The 15,775-nt window shown below is 62.9% G+C and overlaps 2 protein-coding genes across 7 annotated transcripts in view; one reads left to right on the plus strand and one right to left on the minus strand.

Moving 5' to 3' along the window:
* The first annotated feature begins 4,228 nt into the window (after nt 1-4,228).
* CCDC74B (coiled-coil domain containing 74B) lies at nt 4,229-9,740 on the plus strand. 2 transcript variants are annotated; one of them, XM_055404954.2, is made up of 8 exons: nt 4,229-5,393; nt 5,861-5,905; nt 6,656-6,715; nt 7,507-7,669; nt 8,293-8,482; nt 8,579-8,658; nt 8,734-8,805; nt 8,897-9,740. In XM_055404954.2, the coding sequence occupies exons 1-8, from the start codon at nt 5,078-5,080 to the stop codon at nt 9,033-9,035; spliced, it is 1,065 nt and encodes a 354-aa protein (XP_055260929.2). In that variant the 5' UTR covers nt 4,229-5,077; the 3' UTR covers nt 9,036-9,740. The 2 variants fall into 2 exon arrangements, with proteins under 2 accessions (XP_055260929.2, XP_088684525.1); XM_088828399.1 differs by having other exon boundaries at nt 8,293-8,658.
* A 24-nt stretch (nt 9,741-9,764) lies between these two features.
* Nucleotides 9,765-15,775, minus strand: part of MED15 (mediator complex subunit 15) — a 45,171-nt gene continuing 39,160 nt past the window's right edge. For 2 of the 5 annotated variants that reach the window (XM_088828396.1, XM_088828397.1), the window contains 9 exons: nt 13,579-13,715; nt 13,351-13,478; nt 13,142-13,276; nt 13,005-13,068; nt 12,229-12,295; nt 11,729-11,889; nt 11,488-11,654; nt 11,089-11,187; nt 9,765-10,568 (listed from right to left, as the gene is read on the minus strand). In XM_088828396.1, the coding sequence (XP_088684522.1) occupies nt 10,159-10,568; nt 11,089-11,187; nt 11,488-11,654; nt 11,729-11,889; nt 12,229-12,295; nt 13,005-13,068; nt 13,142-13,276; nt 13,351-13,478; nt 13,579-13,715 (1,368 nt within the window). In that variant the 3' untranslated portion in view covers nt 9,765-10,158. Of the gene's footprint in view, nt 10,589-11,088; nt 11,188-11,487; nt 11,655-11,728; nt 11,890-12,228; nt 12,296-13,004; nt 13,069-13,141; nt 13,277-13,350; nt 13,479-13,578; nt 13,716-15,775 lie in introns of all 5 variants that reach the window. The other 3 variants (XM_055404876.2, XM_088828398.1, XM_055404878.2) reach the window with 3 other exon arrangements.

Below are 15,775 nucleotides of genomic sequence, written 5' to 3' on the forward strand. Positions count from 1 at the left end.
CAAGCGTCCTGAGTCGCCTTCCAGGACAGCCCGCCCGGGTGGACTACAGCCCCAGACCTGGGGGCACCGGCCCTAAGGGGGTGAGCGCCGCCCCTCCACTTCCCCTTCAAAGGCCACTCACTTCGGCTTCCCTAGCGGCGCAGTGCTGAAGAACCTGCCTGCCGCTTCGGGAGTCACGGGTTCCATCCCTGATCTGGGAAGATCCCACGTGCCACGGAGAAGCTAAACCCATGCACCAGGACTGCTGAGCCTGCACACCCGAAGCCTGAGCTCCGCAGCAGGAGAAGCCACTGCCTGAGAAGCCTGCTCATGGCTACTAGAGAGGAGCCACGACGCAACGAAGACCCAGCACAGACAGACGTCACTGAAAACCGTTGACTCAGCGGCCACTTGGCAGTAGGCCTGAGGCTCCCCCTCCCTTGCATGGCACCCTGTGAATAACAGCCTTACTCACTGCGAACGTCTGCCCAGGTGACTCCCTGCCCGCGGGCGCCGCACCTGGTGCTTGGGCTTAGCTGGTGGGTCAGCTCGGTTCAGACTGGGCACGGCCGCCACCAAGCTCCTGGAGCAACAACCTGGGCAAGCATCCTACCTCATGGCTCTGAGCCGCTTGGAGGACACACAGGTTTCTATAGAAACAAGTGGAGTGAGCCGGTGGGGGAGGCTGCTCACAGCCGCCGCAGATCTAGCTGATGGGCCCTGGGTTTCAGAGCCGCAGCTGAGCTGCAGGAGGGGGCGAGGGGCGGGCACAGTGAGGGGAGACCCCCGAGGAGGGGCTGCTGGCCCAGCTCCTGGCGGGGGGCAGGTTGGAGGTGGGGGTTCTGCACGTTTCCTCAGCCCCACCCAGGACCTCAGGTGGTTTATGCCAGCTGCCCACCCCCTCAAGCCCCAACGCCCTGACTTCGACCTTGCAGCCACCACCCAAGTGCTGCCCAAGGGCTGCACCAGTCGCCTCTCAGAGCCCCCAGCCCCCCAGCCAACGCTGGACTCACTGTCCTTCCTGAACTGTTTCCCATAAGCCTTCCTGTCTGTTCCAAGCTTCCGTGTCCTGTAGAACGTCCCCAGGAAGCTGAGAGTCCGTGCGTCTGAAATCTCCAACGAGAGACCCACACTCAGGGCAGCCTGACCAGTGAGAGCCCCCTGCCCGGCCGGCCCCGCCGCCACCCTCGTCTCCAGGAGCCCATGGATGCTGCTGGGCCCGTGGGTGGGTCTCTGAGGGCCTGCACCCCCTCCCTCCTGCCTGGGGAGCCCCGCACCCCTGCCCCCAGCCTGTCCCCCTGCCTCTGCCTCCCAGGCTGGACTAAGGGCCCCTCTGGACTCACCACTGTCCACAGATAAAAGCAAAGACGCACTTCTCCTTTGTGTGGTGCTGGGCACTTGGAAGCGCTGAATAAATCAATGAATACTCATGACTGACCATCCGTCCAGTGAGGACATTTGCTCTCTGTGGACGAGTATTGTACTCTTTTCCCTCCAGTGCTGAACAAGTACACCAGAGCTGCCCAGTAAATACGTTTGTTTGACAAATAGCTTACTACACCTATGATATACTCATCCAGAAATCAACATGCGAAGTGTTGGGTAAATCAGTTTGTCCACGACCAGAAAAGGACTAGGGCAGGGGCCTTCAATCTAATGTTGAACCACTGAAGGGACCTGACCAAGGCTCAGGTTACAGACTGGCGCAGAAAAGACCAGCCAAAGGGACCTCCCTGGTGGCCCAGTGGTTTTAAAAATCCGCCTTAAAATGCTGGGGACGTGGATTCAATCCCTGGTCGGGGAACTCAGATTGCACAAGTCGGACGCTGCAATCAACACGGTTCCCACATGACACAAGTAACACTTGACACAGCCTAATTACTTTTTTTAAAAGAAAAAGCTAAACCTAGGACCGTTAGGAGAAAACACAGGAGTGAATATTCAAAAGCGAACTCACTGGTTTTTCAGGCATGACAACAAAAGTGCAAGTCACAAGAAAAAACATCAGAGGCATGAAAATCTCAATATGTGTCTTCCCATTAGATTGCTTAACATGATGACGACGACGCACGGCCCTGGCCTGCATGGTTGCCGGCACAGCCAGCTTCTCCTTGACTTTACCCAGGAGGGTTAGCGATGGCCCAGGAGAGCAGACGCAGGAAGAGCCCAGAGACTGCTGCGTAGCAGGAAAAAAACCAAGGGATTTCATGGTGATCCAGAGCCAAGACTTTGCACCCCCAGTGAGGCAACTGAAGACCCAGCACAGCCAGACAGACAGAGCTGACAACTCAGAACCAAGAAAGACAGGACGACGCCTCCCTGCGGTGAAAAAACCAAGTTGCAAGGCAGTATGTCTGCCACGGCCCCGTTACAGAGAAACAGCGAAAGTCATCGTGGACAGTGTCCGACCCACAGGCCTGTCCGTGTAAGTACATAAGCACGGAAGGGGGCTCGGGCGGCGGCCACGCCTCACTCGGGCAGGAGCGGGTGGACTTGGGGCCGTCCGTATTGTTTCCACCCAGAAGGACATGCTTCTGCCTGGCTGACGGGCAGCTGCCTGCAGGCCTGGCCAAGTGCCCTTGGCCCACCAGCACCCACCTTTCCCTGTAGGAACCTGATAGGGGCACTGGGCGCCCCTGAAGATCGCAGACTTCGCCTCCCTTTGTTTTTTTTGTTGTTTTAACTCTCAACCCTGTTCACATTGAGCCAGGTCAGCAATTCATCAATTACACTTTAGACTGTCCTGCTCGCCCCCCACCTGGTACTGGCTCTTGTGCAGGTCTCTGCTACAGTTAAGTTGCGGTTCTCTGTACCCACCTGTCTGTCTCCAAAACAGGGCAGCAGTTTGTCCTGAGACCTCAGTGCTCTGATGGATCTAAGAACAGTGGTGATTTTCAGTTTGTTCAGCTCTTTTTGTGTTGGTGAGAAGGATGACAACCAAGTCCCTTGCATTCGGGCCAGAAAACCAGAATATATATATATATATTTTTTTTTTTCCCCCAATTGTTTTTAAAATTCTCCATGGTTTCAATCACCGTAACTATCTTTTTCTGCAGATTTTAAATAAGTATCACACAGTACTTTTCTGTTGGGCTTCCTGGGTGGCTCAGTCAGTAGAGAATCTGCCTGCAATACAGGAGACCCAGGTTCGATCTCTGGGTTGGGAAGATCTCCTGGAGAGAGAAATGGCAATCCACTCCAGTACTCTTGCCTGGAAAACCCCACAGATAGAGAAGCCTGCTGGGCTACAGTCAGTGGGTCCCAAAGAGTCAGACACGACTGACCAAGTGAGCCACGACCACCAGTTTTCTGTAACTTCTGTTGTCTAGAATTACTTGTGATCTGTTTCTGTCGACTGAATCTGCATTCTTCCCCTTGACGCCAGCACGTCTGGGCTTTACTGGTGTAATTCTGATGTCACAGGTCACGTGGCACTGAGATTCTGGGTTCCGCTCTCCTCCTCTGAGTGCCACGGACGTTTGTTCTCTGGGCAGGTGAGTTACTGGAAGACTACAAAGAGGCTGGGCCTTCCATTTCGCTGGGGCAGATGAAGTTTGACTCTGTCCTTACTCTTTGTGCAAATCTCTTATTTCTAAAGTACGGTCTTTATTCCCAAGCTGTGACTCTTGGGGTTTAGATGAAAAACTTCTGTCTTTTCTGAAAGCATCTCTGTCAGTTTCCAAACTTGGTCTCCCCTGGAGTTGGCCATTTTGGCCTCTGGCTCTGTCCTGCCCTGGGACCTTCTGCATTTCAGGCCAGCCACACACTTGAAGGGAGTTCATCGCTCCGAACTTCCCAGCATCCCTCAGTTTTCACCCATCACCGTCTCTAGCCAATAAGCTGGCGGCTTTCTGCTCCAGTCGTGCTGATCAGGAGCCCTCAGGAGAAAATGGCTCTTACAGGCACTGCCTTCTTGCAAATTCTGTTTGCTTTTTGTTCTTCTCTGGTGCCTGCAGACAGCTGTTTCATGTGTTTTGTTCACACTTCATAAAGCACAGGGGTCTGTGATGACTGGAGTGGAAATTCTACCTTTTGATTTTTGAGACAAAATTGTGTCATCTAAAGTATCATCCTGTAACCATATCAGCTATTTAAAACATGAACTATTAAAGCACAACCAGTGAACAAAACTAAATATTAAGACGCGTAGAGGGGGCGTCTCTATGGTTTGTCAGAGGAATGTTGCTCTTCAGTCACTTAGTCGTGTCCGACTTGTTGCGACCCCATGGACTGCAGCACGCTAGGCCTCCCTGTCCATCACCAACTCCCAGAGCTCACTCAAACTCATGTCTATCGAGTTGGTGATGCCCTCCAGCCATCTCATTCTCTGTTGCCCCCTTTTCATCCTGCTTTCAATCTTTCCCAGCATCAGGGTCTTTTCCAATGAGTTGGCTCTTTGAATCAGGTGGCCAAGGTACTGCAGCTTCAGCTTCCGTACATCCAGTGAAGATTCAAGGTTGATTTCCTTTAGGATTGACTGGTTGGATCTCCATGCAGTCCAAGGGACTCTCAAGAATCTTCTTCAGCACCACTGTTCAAAAGCATCTATTCATTGGCACTCAGCTGTCTTCATGGTCCAACTCTCACATTCATACATGACTACTGGAAAAACCATAGCTTTGACCCTATGCACTTTTGTCAGCAAAATAATGTCTCTGCTGTTTAATATGCTATCTAGGTTTGTCATAGCTTTGATTCCAGGAGCAGCAGTCCTTTAATTTCATGGCTGGAGTCACAGTCCGCAGTGATTTTGGAGCCCCAGAAAATAAAATCTGTCACTGTTTCCACTTTTTCCTCATCTACTTGCCATGGAAGTGACGGGACTGGATGCCATTAATTTAGCCTTTTGAGTTTTAAGCCACCTTTTTCATTCTCCTCTTTCACCTTCATCAAGAGGCTCTTTAGTTCCTCCTCACTTTCTGAAATGAGGGTGGTGTCATCCCTCAGCCCCCCAGACTGCCTGTGATCTTGCAAGCTACCCAGCTGGCGTGGGGCCGCGACACCCACACGGCAGCCAAGGGTCTCACGCAGGCCCCGCCCCAGCGCGCCCCGCAGCGCCCCGCCCCGCCGCGCGCCCCCAGCGGGCTCGCCCGTTCCCATGGCGACGCCGCCAGGCCGCGGCAGCCGGGCCAGCGAGTGGGCGCGCAGCGGCAGCGGCTACATGAGCGCGGCGGGGGTGGCGGCCGGGCAGCGGCCCCGCAGCTCGATCCCGGGCTCCCGGGGCGCCTCGCGCCCGCGCCCACGCCTGCCGGGGGTGCCCCAGCCCGGGCAGCACGGCACGTCGCTCGGGCTCAGCGAGGCTCAGAAGCGGGTGCAGGACTTGGAGAAGACCGTGCAGTTCCTGCTGCAGCAGCACTCGGAGACGCTGGCCAAGCTCCACGAGGAGGTCGAACACCTGAAGCGGGAGAACAAGGGTGAGGTGGGCTGCGGGCCGGGCCTCAGGAGGCGGCCTCGCGGGACCCCCCAGGCCCCAGGCCCGGCACACCACCCCCAGCGGAAACCTGGCCGCCTCCTCTGAAAAACTTTTGTCGAAGTGAAACACCGCCCCCCACCCCCCGGCCCGAGTCCGTGCAGGCAGGTCGATGGATTTTCCCAAGCCGAGCACACACAGATGGATCCCCACCACCCAAGTCATCCTGACCCCCTGTGTCCCCCCCCCGGAGCCTGGGCCCACCCGGCAGAGGGTGCCCTGCAGACGTCACGTATGCAGCGAGGGGCTCTGGCTCAGGGAGCAGCCAGGGGCACCCCGAGTCCACCCGAGCATGCCACGGCTGGGTCCACGGAGCAGGGCTCCCAGGGGCTCAGCAGGGAGGCCTGGGCCGGGGGCACCCCAGCTGCGTCTCTCAGAGTGGCCCTAAGCAGAGCCTATGCTTGCTTTCAGATCTTCACTACAAGCTCATCATGAACCAGAAACCACAGAAGAAAGGTAAGGCTGAGGCCCACAGGTGCCTCGTGCAATGCAACTGCCCTCAAGAGCAGCCCCCCGGATTACCCCAGGGGGACGGGGCCTGGACACGGATGGCTCCCAGCCACGGTCTGGGTGACTGTGCGCCCAAGCACAGCAGAGGCCAGGGACAGAAGAGTGGGAGGCAGTTTCCGCCCTTGCGCCCCCACAGATCCCGGCCTCACGCTCCCAGAGGCTTGTCCACTTGCACTGCCGCCCCAGATGTCGTCTCCTGAAACACGGGCCGGCCCAGCACAGCCCCAGCTCTGGTCCCTGAGGCCTCGGGCCAGCCCACTGTCTCCACGGCAGCCACCCACGGCCTCCTCTGCAGCCCACAGCCTCACCCAGGGCTCCCTCCCCTCCCACTGCTGAGGCCAGGTCTACATCAGGAGGTGGTCTGAGTGGTGCATGATGCCAGCTTCGAAGGCCCCCAGGGTGCTCTTCCTGGGAGGCACGCAGAGGGTGGGGTGGCGGGGACCCTTCTCTGGCGGGGCCCCACAGCCGCCAAGCACTGATGTGGGCACACAGTGCTGGGGGCCCCCGAGGGGACCTATGAAGACACCGTGCTCCCACTCAGGGCCCCGGTTCCACCCGCAGCCCCCTGGCCACGGACGGCTCCCTCCGGGACTGGCAGGATCTGGGGTGGCCTCGCTCAAGTGTGGAGGGGGTACAGGGACCAGTGGGATGGGAGCATGGCCCTGCCACCATGGGCTGACCTCACGCGCCCCACAGGCAGTGTGTCAAGCTCCAGCCTTCAGTCCAACAAGTCCGTCTCGAACACGACAGTGTTGGGTGAGTACGCCAGCACCTCTGTGCTCAGGGTCGGGATAGAACAGGGTCCCTCAGGTGCCCCGTGCCTGATGCGGGCATGGGACGCTGAGCAGCACGCCGAGTGCCCACGGTGGTCCTTAGAGGGGCCCCTCAGCCAGGCCCTGTGGACTCGGGGATTAAGGAGACATTGAAGGGACACAGCAGGGTCCCCAGGGGCCTGTGAGCTGAAACCCCAGGAGGGAGCTGAGGCCGGGGGACAGGTCAGTGGGCAAGCTGGAGGGAAGACCATCTGTGGGATGCAAGGCAGCAGAACGTGTGGGCCAGGAGCCCGGTGGCCCTCCGCCCACTCACCTCGGCCCTTGGAGCAGGCAGGATGCAGGTGGGGGGCCCAAAGGGGAGCCAAGTGAGGGCCTCAAGAGCTGCCCTGCCCAACGCAGCCTCTGACACCTCAGGGCTGGGCCCATATCTCGCCTTCACATTTGTTTTGCCCAAAATGGGGTTCAGAGTTAGGGAATGGTTGCTGGCCAACCTCCCCCCGCCCCTAGCTCTGCCGAGGCCCACAGGACCACTCTACAGGGCGTGTGGGGCTCTCTCCCCACTTCAGCTGCTGGGGCAGCCGAGCTTCAACACTGTGGCCCCTTCAGGACATTCAGGCCCCCACAGGCTTCGCCCTGCCCTGCCTGTGCCTCCCAGCACCCCGCCCAGAGGGAGGCCGTTCCCCTGTCCCCTTTACCCAGGGATGGGGGTGCCCCACGGGCACACGCGGCCCACTGACGTCCACTGAGAAGGCCCCGTGTGGGTCTGACCTGCAGCCGGCTCTCAGGGCAAGGCCAGGCCCCAGCCCGGGTCCTCTAAGAAGCAGGACTGGAAAGCTGAAGTCGCCCAGAAGCCGGACCTGGAGGAGGAGACCTCGGTCGCCACCCTGCTTCACAGCGGCAGGGTGGACAAGGCCCTTGGGGTGCAGGGGCTTGTCAAGTAAGGCTCCCTGCGCCCGCGGGACAGGTGCGCTCAGCAGGTTCACAGCCTGGAACCCGCCCACCGTGTCACCCTTTCAAATGGTCTCCAGCGGGAAGTAAGCTCCTGAAGGCTGGGCTTGCCCACCTGGTGGGCACTGCCTCCTTCCCTCCCCAGGATCCAGTGGGCCCCCTGAACTGACCTGAATCTGCAGGAGGGGCTGGCAGTAGCCCCTAAAGCATGCTTTCAAACACAGAAGCAAAGCATCCAGGCCTCCAGATTAGCTTTTCACCCAGAGAACCCGGAGTCTGGTTGGGGCTCCCCAAGGAACCGTGCTGGGCTCTGGAGGGCAACCTGCACCGGACCCCGGGCTTGCGGTCAGCACCGAGGGCAGCCAGGCAGCTCAAACCACACCCGCCAGCTCAAACCACACCCGCCCCTCAATGTGTGCTGCGAGGGGAGGAAGGGGTGGGCTGGGACCAAGGCTGGCCCCTGGACCCCCACCTGCTGCCGGGCGCAGAAGGGAGCAGGCTGTGGAGACGCTCCCTCCCCACGCTGGAGCAAGTGCCACCCTGAGAGCTGGTGAGACCGCCTGCTGCAGGCTGCCCCCACCCCCACCCCGGTGGCTCTCATGACTGTTTCAGGGACGAAGAAGCAGATAGCGCTAACGCAGTGCCCCCCTGGGCGGTGGGCAGCCAGCACAAGGGCAGGCAGGTGCCAGGGGCGCCCCCCTTGGTGGGCCTGCCCCTGCACCTGCGCAAGCCCTCCACGCTGCAGCAGTGTGAGGTCGTCATCCGGCAGCTGTGGAATGCAAACCTCCTGCAGGCGCAGGAGGTGAGGGGGGTCGGGAGCAGGGGAGGGGGGTGGGGAGAGGAGGGGTGCCCAGGGCCCCACCACCCCACCCAGCGTGCCTCTCCTCTGTGCCTTCAGCTGCAGCACCTCAAGTCGCTCCTGGAAGGGAGCCAGAGGCCCAGAGTCGGCCCCGAGGAGACTGGGCCCAGCTCCCCCAGGTAGGTGCCCCGGGAGGCCACAGGGGCATGGTTGGGCCCGCTCGTCTGGGGCTCACGGCCGACTCCCTTCTCCAGGGACCAGGAGGCCCTGCACTTGGGGGCTACGCAGCTCCCCAAGGTAGCCACCAAGGGCATCTCTAAGAAATGGTGAGTCCCGCCGGGTGGGAGATGGGCCACCTCTGCGCCCAGGGGCTGCGGGGTTGGGAGGGTGCCTGTGGTGACCCCCGCTGCCCCCCAGCCTGATCCTGAGCCGGGCACCCGTGGCGGAGCGCGCCATCCTGCCGGCACTGAAGCAGAGCCTCAAGACCAGCCTCGCGGAGCGGCAGCGGCGGCTGCAGGCGGTGCAGGGCCGGCGGCTGCACCGCTCCGTGCTCTGAGTGCCAGGCCAGCCACCACCCTGCGGGACTGCGCCCCACGGACTCCGGCGCGCGTAAGCCAAGTCAACTTCCGATCAACCAGGCCCACGGCGGATACCACACGTGGTCTCGGGGCTGGGAGCTGTTTATTTTCTTGCTCAGTATTTTGCGATTCTGTGTTCTCACACGTTATAAAATAAGCATGAGCCTACCTGTCGAAGACTGGAAATAAAGCTCGTTTCTCCCAGGTGCGAACCTCGTCCCTCACCCCGGTTCTGCGCCTGGCGGCGGGTGGGGGCTGCCAGGGGTCACCCCGCCTGCCGGGACCCGGCAGCTGCCCTGGAAGAAAACAAGCTCAGGCACGGCCCGCACGCTCCTCCCAGAGCACAGGGGGCTGCCTTCCAGGCCTCCGAGCGAGACACCGCCCTGCGTCCACTGGCACGAACAGCTGATGAGCGGCCCACGCAGCCCGCCTTCCTCCGCCAAGGGACAGGGCCATAGCCGTGGGACAAGTTCCTCCCCAGGATGCCAGCCCGCCCGGCAATGGCCACAGGACACCCGCCATCTGCCAGAGCAACGGCTTCGGCTCGGACCCCTGCCTGGCAAGACAGTCTTCCCAGCCCCATGGAGTCTGGGCGTCCCCCCTCTAAAATGGGGGACCTGGTTCTGCCCCAACAGCGCTCGTCACTGGAGAGAGGGCCGCGGACTCATGGGGGGGCGGGGGGGACACAGTGACAAATCCATGACAAACACAGGAATAATAAATTTATTATAAGAACCACAGAAGACACGGTAACGCACATACAAAAAGAGGGAGCTTCTCGTCAGCAGAGGGCCAGCTGGCCAACGCCCTGGCAGGAGCCCGCAGTCTCTCAGAATGCTGGGTCCGAGAACAGCATCCTGACCCGAGTGGGCCCAGTGCCTAATGCACAGACATGGCTCCAGGAGCGAGAGCCACCCAGACAGCCTGCTCCCGGGGCCCACAGCGCTGAGTGGACTCCAGGCCTGGCAGGAGGCGGGGTGGTGAGGTGTGAGGCCCTGGTGGTGGCAGGCCCTGAAGCCAGCGCCCGACCCCAGAGCACCCCATGGCGCGTCCTGAACCCGAAACGTGGTCAGGGAACTCTGCGTGCATCTTCAGGGACTCCTATGTCCTGCACGCCCCCCGGGAAACGGCAGAAGGATTTCTGGCACACATACACGATGGGCCCTGCAGGGGACAGCAGTCCGCAAACACAGGGCCAGGGTGTGGCCGGGGACTCTCCACGCGTGGAAGTGTGTGGCTGGTCCCGAGGCGGAGGAAAAGCAGAAGAGCTAACCTAGGTCCGGGCTCTCTAAGGAAGCCAGCATTGAGAAACGTCCAACACGGAGCCTGAGGAGGCTGCCAGCCGCCCCGTGGTCCCCGGAGGGCGGGAAGCCGGACATGCAGCAGCGGTGCGGCTAGGCGGCTGAAAGGCAGGCCTGGTGGACGCTCTGGGCCCAGGTGTGGAGCAGGGCCGTGACCGAGTGCTTGTCCGGGAGCTGCAGCAGCCGCGAGGCCATGCACCGGCACACCGACTGCAGGAAGGGGTTGGCGTCTGCAGAGAGCGGCGCCCGTGAGCCTCCGTCCCCGCCGGGACCCCCGCCCCGCCCGTGAGCCTCCGTCCCCGCCGCCCCGCCCATGAGCCTCCGTCCCTGCCGGGCCCCCGCCGCCCCGCCCAGCCCAGGGCCTGGGTGCCAGCTCCCATACACCAGTGGACAGCTGGACCAGGGACGGGCTGGGCATTGCCCTCAGGGCTTGGTCCTCTACAGGCCAGCCCTGAGTCCAGGGAGGAACGTCTCCACCAGTGGGGGGCTCTCGGGGCCTTGTCCCCCAGATGGGTCCCCAGGAGCCTCACAGAGGCCCACAGGGTCTGCTGGGCCAGCCTCAGCCTTGAGCCGACTGTTTAGCACTGCAGGGGTGTGGTGGGCAGGGAGCCTCCCCTCCCCGTGGGCCTGCGTGGCCACCTGCTCTGTCCACCAAGGAAGAGGGCAGGAGGGCCTCAGCAGGGCGGGGACTCATGGAGGAACGCCGGGTACACGCCCCCTGGTCACCTACCATACTGCCACTGCCGGTTGATCCACAGCGGGCTCTGGGCGGGGTAGTCGGCTGGCACGCTGAGCTCCAGCGGCGGCACACTGGGGAGGTCCTTGTCATCTGCAACACACAAGGTGGTACCTGTGAGCTGGCAGTGCCCACCAGGTCTGGAGGCCCTGCGGAGGCCAGCATGGAGCCCAAGCACTGACTCCCACGCTTCCCGTCTGCTCAGGGCCTCAGGCACAGAGCTGCAGCTACACGGGAGGAAGGGGGCTTCCATGGCTGGTGGGGGGTGGGGCTGGGATGAAAGCATGACGGCTCAGGGCCAGGCCCCAGGCAAGTGCGCACTCCCCGTGCGGGCCAAGGACGGCAGCGGGCAGACTCCAGCAGGCGCTGTGCCAGCCCCGCCGCAGCACTCACCCAGCTTGCATACCAGGTGGACGGCGCCGCTGTTACTGCAGTGCGAAGGGTCTAAGTTCACCAGGAACTTGGGGTCCAGCCGCGCCACCTCCCCCTGGAGCACGTTGGGGATACTCTGCCGCTCGTCCTCTTCAAACTTCCGCTTCCGGATAGACACCACCGGGGCCCTGGAGGAGGCAGCCGTGCTGAACCCCTGGCCGCAGTCCGGCCCGGCCGCCCGCCAAGCCCCGCGGGTACGCACGTGATGGGTGGGCCGTGGATGGCCGTCATGGCTGGCACAAATGTGCGGTACAGGGAATGGTTGAAGACGGGCGAGCGGATGTTGGCCAGAACGGCGTCTAGGAGCGGCTGGCACAGGTACTGCTGCTTGGTGGGGGGCACTGGGGGCGGCGGGGGCGTGGGCTGCGGCAGGACGGTGGGGTCAGCAGCCCACTAGTGGACCCTGGCCCTTGTCCTCGTCCAGCCAGCCTTCCTGGCTTCCCCACAAGCTCCACCCCACAGGTGGGGTGGCCGGGCCTGGACACACTCCACGGCGGCCAGGCCAGGCCCATGGGCCACGAGAGCCATGAGCTATGAGGCCGCAGCCAGAGGCTTCCCCTGCGTTCTCACCTCACTCCACTGCACTGTGGCCCCCGCCCCCTCGGACTGCCAGCTCCATCTCCTGGTTAGACTGTGGTGAGCCCTGACCACTAGGGACACCCAAGACCCTAGCAACAGCGCCAGGCACAGCAGCCCACTCACCACTGCCATGTCATTCTTGAGCTTCTCCAGGGCGATCTCACACTTCTGCAATGTCTTCAGAGGGCACCTGAAGGAGGAAGACAGGGCTGACCCTCCATGTGTGGGCAGGAAGCCAAGAGCTCCTAGGCCTCTACCCAGCCAGACAAAACGGGCTGGGGCCTGGGCCACCGGCACCACTCCCGGGAGCCCATCAGCCCACGCGCTGTTCCCAGGCCCACAGTCTGAGGCAGGGCGGCCCTGCGCCCAGGACACGGCACACTGTGACAGACCAAGGGAGGATGGAGGCCAGGCCCCCGCCCCCACCCAACGAGAGCAGAGAGGCCAAAGGGCCGTCCACCTCCCACAGGACCCCTCAGTGCCCAACGTTCTGCCCAGGTGTGCAGAACAGGGAAGACATTCCAGAAGGGGGTCTGGCTTGAGCCAAAGGCCCCAGGAGAGGGCAGGGTCCCCAAGCCAGACCACCTGCAGGGCGGGTGCTGGACAAGCTCTGGCCTCAGCAGCTCCATGGCCCATGGGAGAAGGAAGGGACATGAGGGCGTGGCCCTGCTTTCAAGCCCCTCTCGGACGGTCTGGTCCCTCCCGGCCAGCACCTGTGAGCTCAGCGCCCCTTCTGCACACGTGGGCACTGGGACTGTCACCAGTCCAAGGCCACCCGCACGTTGGGGGCCAGGCCAAGGCGAGACCCCTCAGCGAGAGGGCCGTGAGGGCCACGGGGTGGGACCCTCTGTGAGCGGTGGGAGCAGCACTGTCCCCACAGGCTGGGCGCCAAGGCTCACCGCTTGGAGGGGTCCGTCAGGATGTCCAGTAGGCTCTTCATCTTACTCAGGTCCTTTTTCCTGTCTGGGGCAGAAGCGGACCCTCAGACGGGGCCGGGCCCCCGCCCCGCCCCGCCCCGCCCCGCCCGCCAGCCCACCTTCGTTCTTGTCAATCTTGTTGATCATGCGGCGCAGCGGCTCGATGTACTTGGACAGCTGCTTCAGCTTGTCCAAGTACTGCTGCTCCTCGGCCTGGCTGGAGCCCGCGGGACTCATGACGGAGCTGGGGTTCACTACGGGACAGGGCCCGGTGAGCGCGGCCCGGCCCGTGGAGGGCGTGGCTGTGCCCGACCAGCGCCCCACTTACCCGGGGTGTTCAGCGGTCCTGGGGAGGGGACGCTGAAGTTCTGCGGGGTGCGCGCCGTCACCGGGCTCTGGGAGGGCTGTGGCGAGGGGCTGGGCAGGAAGCTGCTGGGGGACGGGGCGGGGCCGGAGCTGGCAGAGAGGAGGCGGGTGAGCGGGGGGGGGGGGGGGGGGGGGGGCGAGGTCAGCAGGGGCGGGGCCGGGGCTGGGGGCGGGCCCCGGCCGGGCCTACCTGACGTTGGAGTTGGGCTGAGAGCTGGGCGGGCCGGGCTGCGGGGACGGCTGCGGGGGAGGCGGCATGGACTGCGGGGTGTGCACCTGCTGGCCCGGCGACGGCGACGACAGCACGGTGAGGCCGCTCTGGCTGACCTGCGGGGAGGGCGCGCCTGCTGAGCTGCCCGCGCACCCCCGCGGCCCCTCTGCCGCCGCCTCTCCAACACCCACGCGGTATGCCCCGCCCCGCGCGCCCCATGCACTGGCAGCAGCGCTGGACTGCTGGCCCTGGGCTAGCGGGGACTTCTGAGCGGGGACACGACGTGCCAGGCCCCTGCCTCGTGCGTGTGGGAGCCTGTGGGCAGGGGAGGCCAGTGAGGACCGCGCACAGTGACGGATAGGCCGATCTCCCAAGGCCTCCGTGACCCCTTGGACGCCGAGGACAAGTCAGGCAGCAGGGCAGTGCAGAGGCTGTGCCATGCCATCACCCAGCGTCTCCCTCGCCAGTGCCCAGGCGGGAGCTGCGGTCTGGTAGCTGAGCAACCCCTGCCGCGAGGGGAAAGCACAGAGCGCTTAGGATCACCCGCTCCCTGCAGCCCTCATCAAGTGGATGCGGTGGGTTCCCGCCCCACTCTCCCACTAGGACGCTGCCACGTCTGTCTGTGAACACCAAGGGAGGTGGTCACACACCCAGGACTAGGAACGCAAGCGTGTGTAAACAACCGCTTTCTACCCAGACACGAGAGGTTAGTCCCAGCTAGGCCAACGGCGGCCCACCAGGCCCAGGAATGGGCCCACAGAGCAGCCTCGCGCAGAGCCTGCAGAGGGCGCACAGAGGCCTGGCCCCGTGCCGCACGGGATGCCTCCGCAGGCCCTGCGGGCTTTGCTCGGGGTGCCAGCACACCGCAGCCACCTCCAGTGTGCTGAGCGTCTCCCAGGAGCCTGCTCCCTAGAAGCAGCTCCCAGGCCGCCCGCCCCACTCCCTGCACTCTGCACCCGGCGCCGTAAATGCCGGCTGAGGGTCACACTGCCTAGTGGCTGTTTCCAGTTGAGTCAGGGACAACGGAGGAGCGCTCACAGGAGCCTGGACCCCACCAGGCTGCCCGAGGCCACCCTCCCTGCCTGCTCCCCCAGCATGGCCTGGCCCAGGCCCCTCCAGCTCTGCCCACCCTTCCCTGGATGGCTGCAGCCTCCTGCTGCACCCCTGCATCCCAGCACGAGCTGACAGCCCCCTCTTCGTCAGCTGCACCCCTGGAGGTATCAAGGCTGGCCTGGCTTGCCCTGATGAGAGCCCTCAGTCTGGGGTCTGAGGCCCTAGGCTAGTCCCTGAAGAGCTGGGCCTGCCTGCGCTCAAAACTGTTAGGATGAAACAAAACGAAGCCCGCCCAGGCAGGCTCCAGAAGGAGGCAGACTGATGCTTGGGAATCAAAACACCCACCCCACAGGCGGAGCTGGCGGTGAGGCGGGGCGGTCTGCGTGGGCGAGGAGTGCGCCTGCGTCCTAGTCCGCAGCCCAGGACACTTCCCTCACTGGAGTTCCCACTGGAGCCAGGCGTCCAGACGGATGCCCGATCGTCCTCAGACACCCAGGTCCCAGGCTCCAGCTGGGGCTGATACAACTAAGGTCCCAAGTGCCCTGGAGTCACTCCGAGACGCGCCACCCAGCACTGCTAACAGCAAAACCCTGCAGACCCAAGAACCAGACGGGGACTGAGGCCAGCAGGACCCGCTCCAGAGGGATGGTGCACAGCCACATATGGCAACGCGGACCTGGGGACTGAGTACAGGAGAGCCTGACTTTTGCTGAAACGTGAGGAGGAAAGAAAAGCCGCCAAGCAGGCTCTCTGCCCACGCTTCCCGTCTGCCCCCTCAGGCCTGGCTCCCCCGCCCATGCTGACTTCCTAGTGTTGGGTCAGACCTGTCCCCGTCTTGTCCACTGCTGCCACCGAGGCTGCAAAGAAGGGCTGAGGAAGCAGAGACTCCCCTGGGGGTCTTCTCACACCCACTGCTGCTAGACTCGAGTGTGCACTCAGAGGCCAGCCCATCAAGTCCCGGGACCCACAAGCGCCCCACCCCAGGGGCAGACCTGGGAGCCCGGGGTTGTGGCCGCCCAGACTGGCCTCCAACAGACGCAGGCCATTGCCCCCATCCCGAAGGCCGGTCCTCAGAACTGCAGACCCGGCGGGAGGAGGAGTGACCCCACCTCAGCTCTGCCGT

Source organism: Moschus berezovskii, chromosome 19 (genome assembly GCF_049115385.1).
Source record: "Moschus berezovskii isolate FMDL1 chromosome 19, NW_MosBer_1.0, whole genome shotgun sequence".
NCBI classification, from domain to species: domain Eukaryota; kingdom Metazoa; phylum Chordata; class Mammalia; order Artiodactyla; family Moschidae; genus Moschus; species Moschus berezovskii.

Excerpts from the sequence above, each read along its gene's own strand:
- CCDC74B (XM_088828399.1), top strand. The coding sequence starts at position 5,078 with ATGGCGACGCCGCCAGGCCGCGGCAGCCGGGCCAGCGAGTGGGCGCGC. Across the intron at positions 5,906-6,655 it reads CCAGAAACCACAGAAGAAAG|GCAGTGTGTCAAGCTCCAGC; the intron begins GTAAGGCTGAGG and ends CGCGCCCCACAG. Across the intron at positions 7,670-8,292 it reads GGGGTGCAGGGGCTTGTCAA|GGACGAAGAAGCAGATAGCG; the intron begins GTAAGGCTCCCT and ends TGACTGTTTCAG.